Source organism: Argiope bruennichi, chromosome X1 (assembly GCF_947563725.1).
Source record: "Argiope bruennichi chromosome X1, qqArgBrue1.1, whole genome shotgun sequence".
NCBI classification, from domain to species: Eukaryota; Metazoa; Arthropoda; class Arachnida; order Araneae; family Araneidae; genus Argiope; species Argiope bruennichi.
Window position 1 is genome coordinate 111,706,192 of NC_079162.1, and position 20,640 is coordinate 111,726,831.

Sequence of the window (20,640 nt, forward strand, 5' to 3'; positions counted from 1 at the left end):
GAAAGTTTACTTACTTAACAAACTTCTTAATCTTTATAAATTTTGACATAAGTCACAAATTTGCTTTCAACAATGCTTTCTCTCATTCTAAGTTTCAATCAGCTATTTTTGTGATTATAGATACTTGGCTTATTAATAAAATTTTCTAATTGCACCACTCATAAACAATTTCGCTTAAACTCTATAAAAGAAGAAAGAATTACCATACCTGTATCCAAAATGACCACTCTTTTCGAACGGTGTATTCTGCCTGACGATTTTCACCCACACTGGCAAATATGGCAACTAAAATGGCAAATATCACTGAAAAAAAACACACACACATTCTTTTTAACACATTCTCAATTAAGTTCATGAAACATGTAAGAAACAAAATTATTCTTAATCATGAATTCATATGGTTGTATGTCCTAGTTAACTGTTCTTAAATTAGTCTCATATCTCCCATACCCTCAAAAAATAACAGATGATAAATGAAAGGGACATAAATTAGTTCGGCAGTTTCAGAACTGCATAATATATGAAGCAATAATTACAAGCTACCAATTCAGTCGTAGATTAGTAGTATTTTATCTCACGTTTGTAGATAGATTGCCCTAAATATTTCATGTCCGGATATCAGCGAAATGCAGTTCGCAATTTTTCGTCATTTTTCCTGTATTCTCGTAACGATGGAAATGAGTAACAGTACAGAGGAAGCAGAATGCTGTCTATGGTTTCATGAAACTCACATCGCTGTACAAGTATAACTAAATTTCCAGCGAGTAGTATAGAAAAGTTCTACGGCATGTTTTATGCTCATAAACATACGCATAATATATATGGAAAAAACTAATTTACCGAAGAGCCAATTTCAGAGTAATGATGGACAGCAACACTGAAAGTATAACAGTTGCACATCGCTGTACAAGTGCAATGAAATTTTCAGCGAAGATCAAGAAAAGTTCTACAGCTTTATACTCATAAACTTGTTCCTTATGCCTATGGCAAGAATTAACTTATCGATGAGACAGTTTCAGAGTAACGATAGACGGCCACACAGAGAGTTTGTCAAAAAGGTAACTTTGTGTATTCCATCATCTTACACTCGGCAATCGAACACAATAAACTACTATTTTAGCCCATCTAATGAATGTCCAATCTTACCCTATAAATATAGCCTTTTTGACAATTGGATTTACTCTCTGACCAGAACACACGTCATTATAACAGCTTAAGTGCATTTTAGTAAACGGATATTCGAAAGATGATCCCTTTAGAGGTTTCATACACAGAAGAACCTACAAGTCAATTGGAGTGAAAATTCATTATGAGATGAAAGCTGTACGAAACCACCCAGGATAATAAGCCTTTATAGACGGCAGGAACGATGATACATCAATAAGTAATGGAATAAAAAAATTAACAGCCATCAAAGACTGAATTAAGACTAAAACAAGGACTATTATTGTCTGTAGCAATCAAAATAGTAGTAAGAAATATGGCAAATTAAGATAATAGCTAAATTTAGCTAACTGGCGCACTTTATTTTCTTTTTTTAAATATATTTCCACAAATTGTTTCTGGTTCTATGAATTGCTTTCGTTTAACCTATGAAAACTTAAAAAATTTGAGTTTTTAATTCTACTTTTTATTTGAAAAAATTAATTCGAAACTTTAACTCCTTCCACACCCCTACAAAAAAAAAAAAAAACAGCTTAATGAAATTCTCTGTATCTAAATGATCAAATTCCTACACTTCAAAATTGTTTTTTAAAAAATTTGTGCAACTATTCAAAGCTTCTTATTAACACTAGGAATACCAGATATCGACATAGTCATAGATTCTACCAGAGATCAGCATAGACATAGATTCTACCAACCAGTTATTTTGACTGATACGACAATTCTAGTGTTAAATAAAGAGCAATTTTGAGTACTGCATTCCTTTAAACTGTACAAAATATAATGATTGACTAAACTTACCCGAGATGAAAGCTACTGATATTTTGGTAATGCACAATGTCTTTGGCTTAAGGCATAAACCTGGTGCATTTTTTATCCTTTCTATGGCCCAAAGTGACTCCAAAGGCACAAGAGATAGTAACATCAGAAGATGAATAATTCCAATAATTCCAGCGACTTGTAGGAAAGAGGGAAGTTGAAAGAAAGTGTCCAAAGGATCACAGTCTTCAGTCCAGTGGGGGCCTTTCGTGTTACATAATGTCCATAAGCCATAGTGACCATCTTCTTTAGGTTTGCCTAAGACATCAACACTAATCAGTAACAAAGGAAGAAAGATAAACTGGTACAATAGTAAAATATGAAAAACGTGAAAGAAAGTGGAGCGAGTACATGTTTATGGGTAAAAGTGAAACTCAATGAAGCACAATTTAATTTTGGAAATCACTGTGGATCTTGTTGGACTACAACGATACCATGTATTGTGAGACAATGTTTGGTTGTGTATTAAAAGACAAGCGTAGTTAAACTTGTTATCTTAAAGCGAAGTAACGTAAATTGATTTCATTAATTTTTAAATTATGCTTGACTTCTGACTACAAACTATATGTTTCAACATTTAGATTAACCATCAAGTATGATCCTGGTAAAGGTAAATGTAAATGTTTCTATCAGGATTTATAGTTTTTTTTTGTTATAATAAAAGAATATCAAAATCTTATAAAATCTGCAATCCATTTTCTGTTGTATTTACAAATAGATTCACTCGGAGTTTGAGGATATATGCCAAATTGAGGATATACGCCAATACAACTTGAGGATATATGTCAATACAAGTTGCCAAAATAAATCACATAAAGCAAATTTTTGAAAATTATTCCAAAGTAATCAAAAAACACAAAATTAATACATTTCTGAACACCCCCCCCCCCCCCAAGAAATTACTGTTCAATTTTGCAAGTATTGGAAAGAACCTGCAATCGAGCATATAACTGTCTACGAACACGCATGAATGTGCCAGAACATTCATGTGATCAGTTGGAATGTATTGATAAAAAAATTCAAAACACGAAACTTCATCGATTAGTTTTAGAAATGAAGTCCTCGAATAACATACACGAGCTCATTCAAAATTCCAAAAAACATATTTAATCAATTTTAAAAACTTTAAAGCAAATATTGACGCCCAATTTAAAAGACTCAGAACTCTTTTTAGATGCTAAGCACATTTTAAGAGATTACATAAGTCAGTAAATTCCTGGAAAGTACAAATCAGCAACAATTCCAAACTGAACTAATGAGTTACTTGTTGGTAATTTTAGGAAGGTTTAATTGGTACAAAAGCCATAACTGACCTTTCTGCACTAGACGTCTGGTTAGCTTATGAGTTGTAAATCCGAATGATGCTATCCAGTCTTTACAGTGTAGCAATAAAGTTGTAAAAATACAATAAAAATGAAAATGTGTCATTAAAATGAAAAGAAACATAAGCTTCATTTGCATAAATCCTTAAAATTTAATTTTTCATCGTATTTATGAAATCTAAACATAGTGTGTTTTTTAACTTAAACTTATAGTTAATTGCCTCTGTCACAATGACATTCAATTATTTTTTTTCAATCATTTGCCACGAAACGTAAGCCTTAACAATTTCTTTATGAAGTGAATCTACGTCCATACCAAAGTGGATAGGAGTCATAGAAATTATAGAGAACGGAAGAATCGGTGTTAAGTTCAGCATTTAAATTTAAAATGTTATTAAATTAAAATAAATGTCGTTAAATAAAAATGTTAGCATGTCAAAATTCAGAATTACCAATTGTTGCCTTGTTAAACAAGGTCGTTAATATCATACTAATAGTATTTTGTTCCTTTTAGAGATTTTAAAAGTTGGGCAGCATTATGTAAGGGATAATTCAGAGTTTATCTATTGAAAAACAAAGAGCTACATGGGCTTAAATCAAAAGAAAAAGATGCCGGCCACGGACAGCATTCATTAAATTTAGATTAATGCGATATTTTACATGGAATCTTTTTCAGTTAATCTGTCAACTGTGACACAAAATATAAACAAGCTCACAAATTCCTTGAATAAATAATGGAATTTTTTGAGATAAACATTGATTAGAAAGATAGAAAGTTTTCAAACACTAAAAAAAGTCCCAAGGGACATCTAGAATAAAAACTAAACAAATATTTAAAAATAGACAGAAAGGTCAAGTTTTCATGGCAGTCATTTTTCATTCGCAATATTGTGGTATTCAATCATCGTATTAAAACACACACACACGCGCGCGCACGCACATACACTTTGTTCCATTAATAATCTCTTCGACAAAAATTTTACAATCTAGTTTAAAACGAAACAAGAAAAATCCAGTCAAAAATGCGTCGCTTTTTAATTAAATTGATAAGAGATGATTATCACTGAATTGATCGTCTATTATAAAAAGTGTTATAGTCGCATTTCCAGGTAATTGCTATAACCGTATGTGAACATGGGTGTGAATTCCAGAGGCAAATATTCTAAAACAAAAACATGATTCTCACCTTCAGATTCACCCTGATCTCTCTGACAGTGCACCGAATAAATAGCATAAAAGCAAAGCAATACCAAGAAATGCGACACCGAAACAAAAAAAAAAAGGAAGGGACCGAGAACTGAAATGATAGATCAAGGAAAAATATGACTTGCGTAATATCCAACAACTGAATGAGGGAAAAAATGCCATTCATAAACACTCAACGCAAGGATAGCACTCACCCTGAAAGCCATCTACATTCAAAAGAACAGGTATAAACATCTTAAACCGGCTTTTTCCAGATTTACGATCAGTCAATGCACAGTGCAAATCGACAATATAAATACGCGAAACATTAGTTGTAGGGTGGACAAATGCATTGCCTCTTTTCTTTTACGGGTCTGCTCCAACAGTAGGAAACAATGGGCCATTTAACGACGACAATAATTTCACGAGTTGGAGAGAATGATTCTTTCGAAATGACTGGTAGTGATGACTTGGAGACCATTTCCGCACATCGTTGACTTTGTCAAAAGAGGTTAAAGAGCGGTCATAGCACAGATTTATTAACGACCCACGAACGTTTAGAAGTCATGTTTATGGCGTTTTAATTTCGCGTGTTAAATGTTCACGTCTTCCGATTATTTATTCAATAAGGAAATACAGGAATGAATTCCAGAAGAATCACAAAAAATAAAATTCGAAACATATAGGGCATAAAAAAAGACCTATCTGGTTCAAGTTGAATGTTATATGGAGTTTTATAAATTGAGAGCTGTTTAGAAATGAAGATTGGATACCGTAACTGGGGGCATAATCACTTTGACTACTTGATCACACTTTGAACACATTTGACTACTTGACCACACTTTGAACACATTCGACTACTTGATTCCATTGGTGTCTCATTTTGAAACAAAACAATTATTATTGGGAGATTAATTTCGTAATTCTGCTGATCAGAGGCTTAGAAGATGAAGGCATCACATGGTTGAGAAACAGATTGAACGTTGTGGCAATAAGCCATGATTCAGCTCTCAACAAGTTCTATATAAAATTACTAAATTGACGGAAACTTTAGCCGCATAAAGATCGAATTATTGCCATAGATATACATACCAACGCAGAATGAATTAATTCGGGTTATGTCCTTAAGCAGTTAGGAAATAAATTGCTGGCTGCATTTGGGCTGTCTTCTGGTGATTTTTTTGGTTTTCCTCAAAGTGAAACACAAATGTGAGCCAGTTTCTCTGAAAGTCTACTAGGAAGACATCTTACTCCCATACATAGGGGCTCAGTCAGATTTCTAACTAGGTGCTCCGGGTTACTTCGACTAACAAAAGATGTCCCATTTCCCAATTATCATGTTCCCTTCATTCATGTACTTGGTTAGACATGAAAGATTAATTGATTTTCAAACAGTGCTGTATCCCATTTAGTTGACAGTTTTTAACTTGATGGAACTTGAAATAAATTCTTCCTCTCAAAAGTTTCATCCACATAAATAGGGTAATGAATGACATCTGGTGAGTTTAATGTACGCCACCTGATTCCACCCAAGCACGCACTCACGGTAAAGTTTGGGTGGAAGCAGGTCTCGAACTTGTCAAGTCAAGACAACCACTAGGACGCATTCTATGAAAGTGAAAAAAAAAATGTAAGAAATGGAGTTTATTATTTATTTACCTCCGTTATTAAGAGCAACTTGTAAAAAGTTTAAGAAACTGAATCAATAAATAGAGTTAATTCAATCGTTATATTTGTTGAGCCTTATATCAGTGGCGTACCTACATAATAGGGCGCCCGGGGCAAATATTAAAACTGCGCCATTCTCATTCATTTGATTTAATTCATTTGATTTAAACATTATAAATAACTTAACAATAATCGTTATATATGGAGAGCCCTTAAATATAAAATAAATCATAAGAATATTTCAAAAATGTTGGGAAAACAAGTTTTTATAAAATCAGTTCGGAAGTTTTATGCCAAACTTACACAGATAATTTTCTCCATTCTCATTTAAATAATTTAAATAAGGCTCATAAAAAATCAAACAATTGTTAGCGTGAAAATTTTAATACATTAGAGAAATACAAATAAAAAAATGATTTCTATTTATATCATCATACTTGAAAAAAAAACATAAAATGCATGCAAACTTTCTAATCCATCGAAAAAAAATACACTATATACAAATAATAATGTAAATGCTATATATATATATTACATTATTCCCTTTAGGTATTGAATGAAAATTCTGAATATTGAAATAAATTTTTATTTACACATATAAAATCATTCAAAAGTTTGGATAATTAAATTAATATCTTTAATATACAAAACTATTTCATGCATATCGTTAAATTTATCTATCAAAATTCACAATAAATAATGTTTAAATAAAATATCTAGCACCCTATGAGAAACTTAAAATGCATTGCATGAAATAAAAAGTTTAAAATTACGCAAAGACTCAAAAGACATGATTCAAATATAAATTAAAATTAACACATTATTAATTTGTCTATGACATGTAAAATTGCACTTAGTTATAAATTTACTAAAATTTATTTATATACATATAAGCAGGGATACATTATTTCCAAAAATTTTCGAAGGTTTTAAGTGTCAGAATTGTTACAAATCCACCTTTCTCATTTTTATCGATGCGTAAGTGTTCATAAATTCGTTGAAGTCAGTTTACACTCAAAAGAACTAATTCATGGAAGCTCTGACATATGAAAATATACGCTTTAATAAGCTAAATGATCTTTCGCAGCTTGCACTTGACAGTGCTATAGTCAAAAGCACAGAGAAAGAGTTCTCTGTGGTCAAAACTATCACCAGAACTATCTCAAATAATTTAAAAGTAAGTTGAGCATGTGGGTGTGGTAAAATTATCCGATCGACGTCTGGTTATTATATCTACCTCATCTTAAATCATAGTATATATTTTTGTTGCATATAATTTCCATAATAGGGCATTTTATTTTCAAAGAAAACTCTATCCGGTTTTTCGCATTCAAAAGCGTTAGTCCAAATTCCAAAAGTTCAATCGTTCAGAGAATCATTAATCATTAATTGATCATTTTATCTGATTAATAGAGGTTTCAAGGAATGAAAATAAGCTTTGTCTTTATTACATTTTATTTACATTTAGTCTTATTACATTTTACTTATTTACATTTAGTCTGCCACCGCAGTTTTTCTCCCGTCTTCTATTGGCACTCCAAATGAAAAGAACTGGAAAATTTAGTTTTATTGCGAATACAGTCAAACCTCGCTTAACAAGCACTTTGTACAACAAGTGATTCGCATAACGACTTTGTACAATGAGTGATTCGCACATTGTACAACGAGCACCTTGGACAATGAGTGATTCGCACGAAGAGCAAGATAAAATGTGAAAAAAGTGAATCACTTAACGAGCGATGTTTCATAGTACGAATGTCAAGGAGACACTGTGACATGTTGGATTAGTTCTACATCAATCTGTGTTGAGGGTTTGTTTGAAGAGAGCACTTATATCTGGTTTAAGAAGCAGCTTTGGCTGGATAGCGTTGTCAAACGTGACTTTGAGGGGTTTGAGAAAATGGTAGTGAAGTTTTAATGACGAAATTTTGTATCTGGTCAAGATTTTGGGTGTAGAGGTGGAAGCAACGACATCGATGAGCTGATGGAAGCTACAGAAGAGCTTATGGAGCTACATTCTGTGCCACAGCAAAAAACTGCGGAGGAGATTTGGTCAGGAAAGGAAGAAATAATAGATGCAACAGAGCAACAACCTTCCATTGAAGTAAAATAGATGTTGAAAGCAAGGAAATTATTGCATTGTATGTTGAGAAACATTACCCTCATAAGGCAGTAACTTTGCGTGCTACAAATTCATTTAACCAAAATACCGCTTCTCATTTTCGCCAAATTTTGAAGACAAATATCTTTAAACAGCCATATATTACCAGGTTATTGAAAGATATTTTTATATTTTTATGTAAGCAATATACTTCATTTTTTAAACAAATTAATGGGTCAATGTCAAGAATTGCTATTGCTCAGTCAAGAACTAAAGAGACAGCACAGATGGAATGAATTCAAAGTCCTTCGTTAAACACGAGATTACAGCTGATATTTTAACTGAAATAGTGGTATTTCAATTTTTAGAACATACAAAAAAAAACTATCTTTTGTTAAATCATCATATTTAAACTGCTTGTATAAGTTGATTTTAAAAAAAGCTTTATAATTTACGGAACATTCCCAGTTCAATGAAAATTATGGATTCAGCCAATTTGCGACATTCGATTCTGAAAAATAAATAAATAAAAACCCGAACTTGTGAATATATTTCCAAATAAAAATTTCCTCGCTTCTGTGTACAAAAGCAATGTATAAAGCCAGATAATTTAAATTATGAAATTGAATGAGTACTTCCTTTAATGAATCTGGAAGAAGTCGTCATATCAGAACGAATCCCTAATACTTCGTGTTTTCTCCCTCCTGCCACCATTGCGATCAATACTTTTACGTAGTCTCAACAGGTGACGTACCGCATGAGGGGAATCTCTATATTAAATTATCAAATATGAGCATAATGGACAAATAATATAAGCGTCTTTCCTTTTTTGAAAAAGTAATTCCGGATATTCCAGGAAATTCTGTCTCCAGATTTCAGCACTATATGCAACACCAAGAATTGTATTCTTGCAACAATGAGAATTAGCTTCTCGTAAATTACATCACTTTCTCGTTTTGAAACTTTGCTTGACTGATGTTGTTCTAGTAGAGAGAGAAACAAGATGACTGTTGTAATAACATGGTCATGTCAGCAAAAATGTTAATTTTATTTCAGAATGGATAAATCAGTGATGGCAGATTCGAAGAGCAATGTCGTTAAAAGGTCGTGGCTTCGTATCTATCATTATGACACCATAATTACTTGAAAGATACGTAAAAGTCTTTACTCAAATTGCAACATTTTACTGATTCCTTTCTCATTTTCTCATTTAATTACAAGCTTTTCTTTCATATTTCTAGGTTTAGTTTAGTTATATTAAATCCCGTTTTAAAGCAACACTAGGGCTATTTTGGGACGGACCTCGCAATTTTAAAACGCGGTCAAATGACGAGGACGACACCTGAACTGGCACCCCCCTCTCCACACCACACCAGCCGGAGGACGTTTTGCCCGGACGATTTAACGTGCACCAGACCCGTACAGAAATATTTCAGTTGATTTTAAAAATAAAATTAGGCAAACAAAATAACTCGAATATTAACATCAAACTAATGTATTAAATAAATATGGAAGTTATAAATTCAATTCATTCGCATTTATTAATTAATTAAATTAATTAATTAACTAAGTTAGTCAGGCTACTACTGTCTTTTCCCACATATATCAAGGTCTATTTTCAGTAACTGTTTAATAATGAGCTGCCGTATGACGTGAAAATAACATGCCTAAAAGAAACGCTGGATCATCTGTTTTACGGGAAAATCTTTTTTTGAGTAAACAAACATTTCAAATGCACTTCCACATTTTGTCTGTTTTCAGTCGGTACTGACAGCAAGTTACTTAGGTCCCTATTCATGTTTCAACAAACAAAATCGTAAAATAGTCCCAAAAAATGCAAGCATTTGGAAAGAAAAAAAAAGTAAAGAAGTAGTTCAAATAAGTATTCAGTTCCATCATTTAACATCCCACATTTCATACACATTTTAATAAACAATGAAATAGGATACTATACAATGTTTTTACCTAGATCTGTTCGAGCTGAAAAGGCTGCCCACCAAGTTGTAGTCAGTGTTAAAAGTTGTAAGAGGAAAGCTGCTAAAACCAAGAGCAGGCCGAATACAGAAAGGAGAGAATGACATCTTAGAGACATCGTTCATGGGCATTCTTTCACATCGAATACTCTTTGTTGAAAAGAAGTTACCTGTTGAAAAGAAGAAATGAAAATGTTAGAAAAAGTTTTAAATTATGGATCAGGGGTGAATTAATAATATAACCGCAAAAGAGCTACCCCCACCCTGCCGTAGAGATTGGGGTAAACTGAATGATATTCATCAACACGACAGCACTCTGGCAGGAATTATGGTTAATCTCAAAAGTTCATCACTGGCCACGATACAGTCTCTCTTAAACGGCGGTCCCACGACCGGAGAAATCTTCAGACGACAATTTGTCGGTAAACTAGACAGGCATCAAAGCACCCCAGAAAACCGCAAGAGGGGTCGAAATTGGAACGCGTGGTGCGTCTTAAGATTTCTCCGGTCATGGGACCACCGCTTTATAGGAGGTATGCCCCGTTGTCGGTATAGACGTCGCAAGTCCCACACCGAATAGATGCGAAGACCAACCACAATACCGGAAGCTTCTCCACCTTATTTTTGGGGTGCACTCGGGGGGAGGGGGGATTAATAATATGACGAGATTTAAATGTATTATTGGAAAAGCAAATACGTTGTTGCAGATACAAAACTTGAATTAAGTAAATATCTGTATCTTAATGTCGATTATAATTTTCTCTTAAATTTTTTTTAATATTTAAAATATTGTCAAAACATTAAATTAGTTACATTTCAAAATCTCATTGGAATTTATCAAAATTTACTAAAATACTAAGGTATGTGAGTTAAGTTAACAATTACGGTCTTTTCGTTGAAAATAAATATGCTTTAACTAAATAAAATCAAAAGAAGACATCCTATGTTTATTACTTTCAACAAAATTATTTGCTCTGACTTATCAATTTACATTCCATTTATAAGTTACACAATTTTTTACTCCATTTATAAGTTTTATATTTACTCCATTTATAAGTTTATGCTAATTTTCATGGTTTTGGACCAAGATCTAAAGATGAACGAGAATTTGAAGGAAACCTACAATTATATTATAAAACGTTTTCAATAAAATAAAAATAATGTTTAAATAATCAAAATTAAAATTCCGCATTTTTTGGGGGGTGGGGGTGGGAATTATAAACAATTGTGAAAGTAGTTGTAGTTTTAGATTTTTCAAGTTTCTTTTCAGTAGTGTTTTTTTTTACATGCAGGATGTTTCAAAATTCGTGGGCCATAATTTAGTATGCAATCTAATATAACAAAACAAGCACAAATCTCCAAATAATGTACATCAGGGAAATCATCATAAAATATAAGAGAATATAAGATATACAATATAAAATAAAATACAATAAATATAATGCGAACTATTTATACACTATAAACAGTGCGTTTATATTTTTTTCTAAAAAAATGCACTCTAATGCTTCATTGCTTGAGTTTCGAGATTACATCGCATGATGATTTGTGCCTCTCTAGTTATATTTTAACATTATACATGAATTTTGAAACATCCTATATAAAATTCCTAATAGAGAAAGAAAATTTGAAACAAACTGTTAAGAAATATACAAAAAAGTGAATCAATTGTAATCATTTAGAGGTAATAAACAGGTAATCAATTGTAAGTTTAGAGGTAATAAACAGGTAATCAATTGTAAGTTTAGAGGTAATAAACAGGTAATCAATTGTAAGTTTAGAGGTGATAAACAGATAATCAATTGTAAGTTTAGAGGTAATAAACAGGTAATCAATTGTAAGTTTAGAGGTAATAAACAGGTAATCAATTGTAAGTTTAGAGGTAATAAACAGGTAATCAATTGTAAGTTTAGAGGTAATAATCAGGTAATCAATTGTAAGTTTAGAGGTAATAAACAGGTAATCAATTGTAAGTTTAGAGGTAATAAACAGGTAATCAATTGTAAGTTTAAAGGTAATAAACAGGAAGAAAAAGCGGAAAAGAAATGCTTGTTTAAATTGCACGTGATTCTGAATTAAAACTCAATCCGGAAACAAGCGCACTCTAACTTTAGCTATCACGTTCAACCTAGCTCTATATATCCAAGTCGATCGATACTGCATTACCTAATGATGTGCATGTTAAATACAATTAAGGAAACAGGAAGATGCCACTGCACATGCGTGTATATGTATGGATCTATCTGTAAATCAATATCAAGTTCGTTCGTTGCCCTTTCTTTTACAAACAAATAAAAACACTCTACTTTATTTAATACTTTTACAATAAAACATATTTAAACTTTAAAATCTCCCTAAGAATTATTGTAAAAAAACCACGTTATACTCAAAAGCTAATAGGGTTTTTAAATTTATGTAAATATAAAAAAATATAAATAATATTTTAGAATATAAAAAACTTATTTATAAAATAAACATCTTTTTAGAAGCATTATTTTACTTCAAAAAGTGCACTGAAAAATGCAAACGATAAAATAACTGATAATAATAATAATAAATTCATTTTATATAATCTGCTGTCACATTTCCTAATTCTTTCGAGATTTTATTTTCAGGTGATTGCTTTTCAAACTGCTCACTTGAATATAACAACTTCCGGATATTAAGGGATACTAAATTCCTTTCCTATCTATCTATCCTAGCAGTTCTTCACTATAAGTACTTTAAAATTCTGAAATTATTTCATGCCTGAGTTTTCCTGTTTTTACAAATATAGACAGTAAAAGTTTTCAAAATTCAAGCATCTCTGTTTACGTTTCTTTTTTAAAAAATTTAAATTATTTAAATTATTATAGACTGACGTTTTATGTTACTGCAAAAGGCAGGCAAATTAATTAAAAAAAAAAACGTAACTCTGAATTAAGTTTAAACTGAATAATTGTTAAGATATATTTTTAATTAATACAATACATAATAATTTTATGCATTAATTACGAAACTATTCAAAACAAGTTGTAAAAGACAAAAATATAACCAATAAAATACAAATCGCAACGGAGTATAGAAGTAAGACCCTCAATGCATGACGAGCAGCATATCTCGGTATTTAATTAAGTAAATCAGCATATTTAGTTTCCAATTCAATTCAGAAAGTAATTGCAAATTCAATTCAGAACTAAGAAGTATCCTTATCTTAACGTCAATTATAATCTTTCTTTAAAACATACCTTCAAGTTAAAAACAAACAAACTAGGAATATAAGTTTTGCAGAGTTAAGCCTCGATATATTATCCAATTGATGACTTTTTACACAGTTTTATTTAATTTAACTTGTTTCATGTTTATAAATACAGAATTTCGTAGATGATTTTTCACTCATTTCCCTATTGTAAAAGTTTCGAATTATTTTCAGTGTATTCTTGTTAATGCACTATTTCTATATTTTCAGAAATTAATTATCAATTAATAAATTAATATAATAATATTTGGCTTTTATACCAATGGCATGCCCTTGGTGTGCAATATTACTTTCCCAGGTTCCATACTATTTATAATTTTGAATTACAAATGGAAAATTAGAAAGGAGAAAATGATTAAAATGATAAAGATCATACTCTTTATATATTAATAAAACAGCGTTTTTAAGAAATGCTTTTATAAGATTTAATTCATGAATGCCAAAACAATTTCTGTCAATTACGCATAATTGAAAATACTAATAAAAATTTTGCCGATTTATCTTAATGTTTAAAACGGACCCAAGTGACGCCCACCAAGTTTAAACTTATTGGGGACCCAAGTGACGCCCACGAATTTGACAGACTATACGGATGATATAGCGACGGCCATTTGGTGTATAATGGCTCAAACTAGAGCTAGCACCAACAAAACCTATATAAATTCATTTAATGTCATTTATGTTCAACATGAGTCGATTTATTTTAGAGCTTAACCCTCGTTTCTATGTTGTGTAAGGCCTCAACAGCAACACATTCAAATCGCTGTCAGAGTATTGGTTCTACAATCAAGTATATGGTTTTCTATGTTTCTTTTGATGCGCAAATACATTAGCCTTACACGATAAACATATCGATATAGGGATCAATTTTAACTGCAATAAAGAGTAAACTTAAGGATGCAACTTTTTCTAAGTTAATATACACAGTCAGCAATTTCAAAAAGGTGAAGGCTAGCAAGGTATCTAAAGTCTTGAAGTTAATGCATCATGTAAAAGTGATTTATCGATTAAAGAGAATATAAAAAAAATTCTGAACGAATCTCCTCGATTAGATTGAACATTAACAAATGATCGGTTTTAAAAATTTGCATGCCCATAATAATTTTCTTTGCATCAAAAACAATAAATTTCGTTAAAAAAATGAGTGAAAATTTTTTGTCTTTGTCAAAGTAAGATAGGTTTACATTTTTATATTATATTTATAGCTACTCATAAGATCATGAAGTTTTGAATTATATATAAAGCAAAAAATTAGCATGATTATCATTGCATAAAAGAAAATTAATGTATTGTATATAAATATAAAATGTTTCTGATATTTTAAATATCATTTAAAAGTGCACCTAAAATGATTGTTTCCATTCTATATTTTTACAGCAGCAAAAATTCATAGAAATATATTTTTTTACTATAGAGAAGGAACTGAAAATTAAAATTTCATTCAATAAGAAAATCTCTATTTAAACCTATTTCCATGATGAAATATTGGTTACGACGTAATTCGAAGACATTTAAAAAATACATTTTTCTTCAGAGATGGTAAATGTCTTAATATGAAAAAAAAGTTATGGATATCATCAACCTTTTTGCTTCAGATTAATGCAATAAGCGTATTTGTAAATTGCACGAAATGTAAAGCTTATGTACTTTAATGCATAAAACCAATATGATCCTTCGCATGGAAAAGCCAGAGAAAGCAATGTTACAAAATAAAATTAATTAACGTTAAGACATAAGTTCCTTAATATGCATCCTTTAAGTGGAAACCGTACACAAAAATGCAAAACTGTAAAAACATTTCTTTCTAACCAATATACATTTTTATGTGGCACATCCATTAAATCTACAGAGCAATATAAAACAGACAAATCATTTTGTCACAAAATAGTCATATATTCAGTCAAATTATGTACCCAAGAGTGAAAACTATCCGAAACGATGATTTTCATGTTGCATCTATCATCGAATCGTATCTCTACAATCAGCACTCAGAAAAGATTAATACGCGATTATTTCAGTCACACTTCCAAATGAGCTGAGACGTTTCAAATGAGTAATAGTTTCTTTTTCTTTTTCATCATCACACATCGGCTTAGTTTCGCAACGTTCAACTCCATTCACTAATCATAGGATTCGAAATCACTTTATCATTTAAATAAATGAATCTATCTGATAGGATTCAGATGATAAATCAGTTTTAATTATCGGGCGAGAATTCGTTGATACCCAGTTTCTGCAAGACAGCATCGCGTTGGGCCGATAGCCTTGAACATAATGAATGAAAGCAACGGTGCAGAAAGAATGAATGATATTTTTATTTTATTCCAAGCGTAAAGTCACCATATTTTGTTTATGGGAGGGGAAAAAAAAGAATGAGTTCGAAATATGTCATAATAGGGAAAAAAAAATCTATTATGTATACAAAATTTGCAGTATTCTCTATGGCATTCATTTTGTTGCTAGCAACCGGTAAAAATGATTTTATTCACAAAAAACAGATATAAAGGTGATTATATTCAAAGATGCGATTTTAAAACGTTGCAAATAAATAGCGAAAGGTCAAAATGACATAAAATTTAACCTGAAAACATTTGAAGCGATTAAATCTAGTTAAAGAAGTAAAAAAAAAAAAAAACCTGGTGAGCAACACTTAATATTTCTTGGGAAAATAATAGGTGTTTGTTGCAAGACTTTCTATTCCAGATGCTAATTGCCACTGTTAACGTTTAATATTGTTTTTCATAAAAAAAATTGGTATTTCTCGCAAACAGAATATGTTTCTATTATGCTGATAACATTCCAGCGTTCGGCTGTTTTGAGTGAAACATCCCTCCTACCCCTACAGCAATTTCTTTTCTTTGTGGGCTTTCATTAGATTCATTCCGAAAACGCTAATTAGCAATTCATTTTTATTTATTATTTTTTTCATTACAACACAAAATCTCACTGATCCAAGTAAATTCAAGTCAAATTCTTGGTCATTTTGATCAGTAGTTCTTAATTTACAGCGTTAAGTTTTATTTATTAAGTTATGTTTTCATTCCCACACAAAATTTCATTGCTTTAAGTAAACTCAAGTCAAATTCCTGCTCATTTTGATTACTAATTCTTAATTTACAGAGCTTTAAAGTCGCAATGTTAACTGTAATCATTATTAAATACCGCCTTAACTGTCGTTTTAACATTAAAATTTATACTCGAACTCATTCTATGACAATGTTATTCAGACTTTTTTTTTACGATATAAATTTTACCGAATAAAACAACTTTATTTGCTACAAACTTTTCCTAAAATACATTATTAAGGAATATGACAATGTCATGAAAACGAATAAAACAACGTTATTCACTTCAAACTTTCCATGAAATAATTCCAATTAAATATTTTATCCATATTCCGTATTTACTTAAATTTCACTACAGTTTTTTTTTCAAATAAATTACTCAGTGAATTCTAGTTGAAACCCTTGATACAGAATTAAGATCAACCGACAAACTTATACTTAATATCTGAAAATATTATGATACTGGATTTTCAACTGTATCATGCAACTCTTAAAAATTTCATTTGCGCAAATATAAAACAAGTTAAACAACAGTTTCTTATGTATATATATATATATATATATATATATATAAACTATTCTTGTATGTATTAATTAACGAGCTTAGTAATGGTGGTTTTTAAGGAATGCACCATAAGTTCTTAACTTACCATCTTTCATAGTTATACTTTTATGATGATGTTAAACTCGGATAGATTGACTTTTTAATATTTACTGATAAAAGCAATTAATAATGTAGAAATGAATTTAAATTATTATCCATTTCTATCTTTTTTTTCTCAAAAATATGGATTTTTCATTCCACATAGTTGTTAAAACTAATTACTAATGAAAAGGTAGAAAGGAAATGCAAAGGATCGTTTCGATTCAAATCAAAATCCCACAAGGGAAAAAAAATGACTGCAAAAAAATGACTTCTGTTCAAAGAAATAAAGAAATATAGAAAGATTATATATAAAGAAATATATTATTAGAAATAAAAAAAAAATATAGGAATGATAATCACATGTTAGTGGATTACTGTTTTATGTATATTTAAAATTTCAAAATATTTTGCGAAATGTATTTTGGTCATCTCATTCAGTTTCTGATAGAGTTCCAGAATGCAATTAAAAAAAATGTGAATTAGAAAACTTTGAAAAACGGAAGAATTGTGAATAGGAATTATTTCGGATTTCGTTAACGATTTCAAATTAAAAAAAAAAGAACCCACAGTGCTAATTAATTTAAAAGAATCGTTCATTTGAATGCTTTCTGCAAGGGTAAAAAAAGAAGCTGTTTCATATCGGAAAAATTAGTATTCCTAGAATTTTTCATTTTAACAACGAATTTGCATTTTATATTCGTTTATAACTAATATATCTTAGAAGCTTAAACAAAAATAAAAAGTGGACAATTATAAAATGCAACATTTTATCAATGATAAATTTTTCAAAAAATTAAGCATAATTATGAATGAAAAAAAATATCCGTTTGTTTTGTACTTATTTACAGCACAATTACCTTTTCAGTGAATAATATTTTTAAAAAATGATAATAGTATTTCATTTTTTATTTTATTATATTAATTTATATTGGTAATAATTCAGCGAGGCAGAAAAATTTAATTATTCTTCGGAATTTTTATGTAAGAGATTTTAATTTCAACCTTGGAAATTCATTGGAGTAGCTGAACAATTGCTATTTATTAGACAATTTCATAGCACATGTCGTAGATCATATACATAAAAACAAAATTATAAAGAAATTCAAAATAATTTTATGAACTCTATGAAATATGCTTAAGATTTTTTTTTTTATTGTTGCAAGACCATTTAATATGAAAATATTGCAACAATAAACATTAAAATTCTTCGTTTGTGGATTTCGTATTACAACAAATGGCGCCACTGAAAAACGCAGAAAAGTACCTTTATAAAATATTTTTGTCAAATTCGCAACACAAATGTTTATGAATTTCTGAGTGCAAAATGCAAGTTTGCAGTTTCATTTGCTGGGTCACTCTAAATTCATTAACAAAGCAAGAGAAATCCGGGGCTATTTTTCTATTTCACAAATTAAACTCGAACTATATTCTTCTATTTAACAAATTAATCTCTGATTAAATTCTTCTATTTAGCAAATCCTATTTTATTCTATATTTTAACATACAGAAAACGCCTAAAAATGATCTTTTGAGATCAACAACGTTTTAAAACACTGCTGCAGGTTGTGATTATTCATTTCAAAACTTAAGATTTACATATATTTTTACTTTAATTTCAACTACAATTCAAAGAATATTTCAACTAACTTGATTGATGCCTGTTTATAGAAACCAGTTCACCGATCTACTTAATTTACTCAGTCAAAAATATAACAATAAGATTTTTACACTTCATGGGTTTCTAAAAATAAGAGGAAATAAGATTTAAAAGAAGCACCAGATCAAATGTCAATAATAAGATACACGTGCTAAGTGAAACAAAAACCGGCTTATGCGACCTATTTTTAACAACAAATATATTACTTATTGTAAGCCCAAATAAACCATAGAAGCAATGAAATTTGACACAAAAACAACTTGCAAACTTGAATGTTAATTTATAAATTTATAATGATACTTAAATCAATTTCTTAGTCTTTCAATCTATAATGTAAGTTCTATAAAAACAAACTTAGTAGGAAAGGAAGATCTCTTTAGCAATAAGAAATCGATAGACAACAAATATTGTTTATTTCGATGTATTACTAAATCAGTAGGTCAAGATGTATTCAATATTCTAAACAATTATTTGCTTGCGTTTTAAAAATATTGATTAATGACAGCACGAAAGCAGTTCGCTACTGTTCAAAACTCTTCCTGTTTCTATTCTTGCGTGTTAAATATTGATTAGGAAGAGGTCGAAATTCCCCATGGATTGCTTTAAAATCGATAAGCGAACAAGAACAGTTATTTCTACAACGTCGCTTGAATTGAAGATAAAACAATTTATAATGGATTATTTTAATAATAATACAAATGGCAATGGCATCAAATAATTGCCTAACGTGAATAAAACAAAAATCTAAATAGATAAATACTATAAATACTTACTGGTAATCTAAAATGAATACCTTAATACATAGCGTATGTAAATAATTCAATACTATATTCTTTGAATTTAATATCATAGCTTGAAAATACACATAAAATTTTTATAACTAAATGTTTAAATTTATAATTCTGCTACATGTTTATAATTCTGATAGATTTTCTTATTTCTGCAGAGAGCGGGGATCAACAATCACATGATATCGAACATTGAGTCAAAGTATAGCATATGCTTTTTCGCTTCAAACATTTCTAATATAAATTCAAGCTCTGACAGAACACCGTATATATAAAATTACATATTTCTGAAAAAAAAATGGAATAAGATTAAAACAGTTCTGCGTTAAAATCAAACCGCATGATTGAACACCTGCTGTCAGGCAGTCCATAAACAGAAACCACCTGTACATTTATGAATTTTAATGGTACTCTAGCGCCATCTTTTGCTTGAATCATAAACCAAGTGTGACTTCCGAGTTTCAAAATTTTTCACTTTCTAACATAAATCAGAGCAGAATGAATACTTGAAACACTATGAGAAATAACATAAATGTTTAAAATCTTACCTTTTGATCAGAATCTTCACGGATTGATCATTTTCTGAGGATACAATCATGCAGGGATTCACGATTGTCGGAAAAGAATACCAAACATCATAATCTGCTAAGATTTTGTACGTAAAAAGTGGTTACGGTATCATGATTAACTATAAAGCTAATCCATTGAAAAAATTTTCACGGTATGACAGTTTCAGTTCAAGGATGTCATAGCCTAGATTTCTAAGGTTTGGCGGGGAATCGTATGAAAACGTGCAATGTTTTGTGGGGGCGCTACTGCATGGGGTGAACCTTGCGTTTTGACGTTCGGTTGCTAGTATTTGATGTTTAGCATCGACTTTTGATCGCCAAGCAGCATAAATGCCAAATAGCGCCAAGAACTGATCTAGTTTTATACGTAGTAGATATATATATATATTTTTTACTATCCTGAGGAGATTTTTCTTTTTTCCATATTTAATTAAATCCAGTTTAA

The 20,640-nt window shown here is 30.4% G+C and overlaps 1 protein-coding gene across 1 annotated transcript in view; it reads right to left on the minus strand.

The window, feature by feature from the left end:
- The window catches only part of LOC129958393 (uncharacterized), a 29,551-nt gene extending 9,117 nt beyond the window's left edge, over window positions 1-20,434 (minus strand). The window contains exons 1-4 of the mRNA XM_056070860.1: window positions 20,175-20,434; window positions 10,225-10,402; window positions 1,966-2,241; window positions 209-303 (exon numbers count right to left, since the gene is read on the minus strand). Of these exons, the coding sequence (XP_055926835.1) occupies window positions 209-303; window positions 1,966-2,241; window positions 10,225-10,351 (498 nt within the window). The 5' untranslated portion in view covers window positions 10,352-10,402; window positions 20,175-20,434. The remainder of the gene's footprint in view (window positions 1-208; window positions 304-1,965; window positions 2,242-10,224; window positions 10,403-20,174) is intronic.
- Window positions 20,435-20,640: the final 206 nt, after the last annotated feature.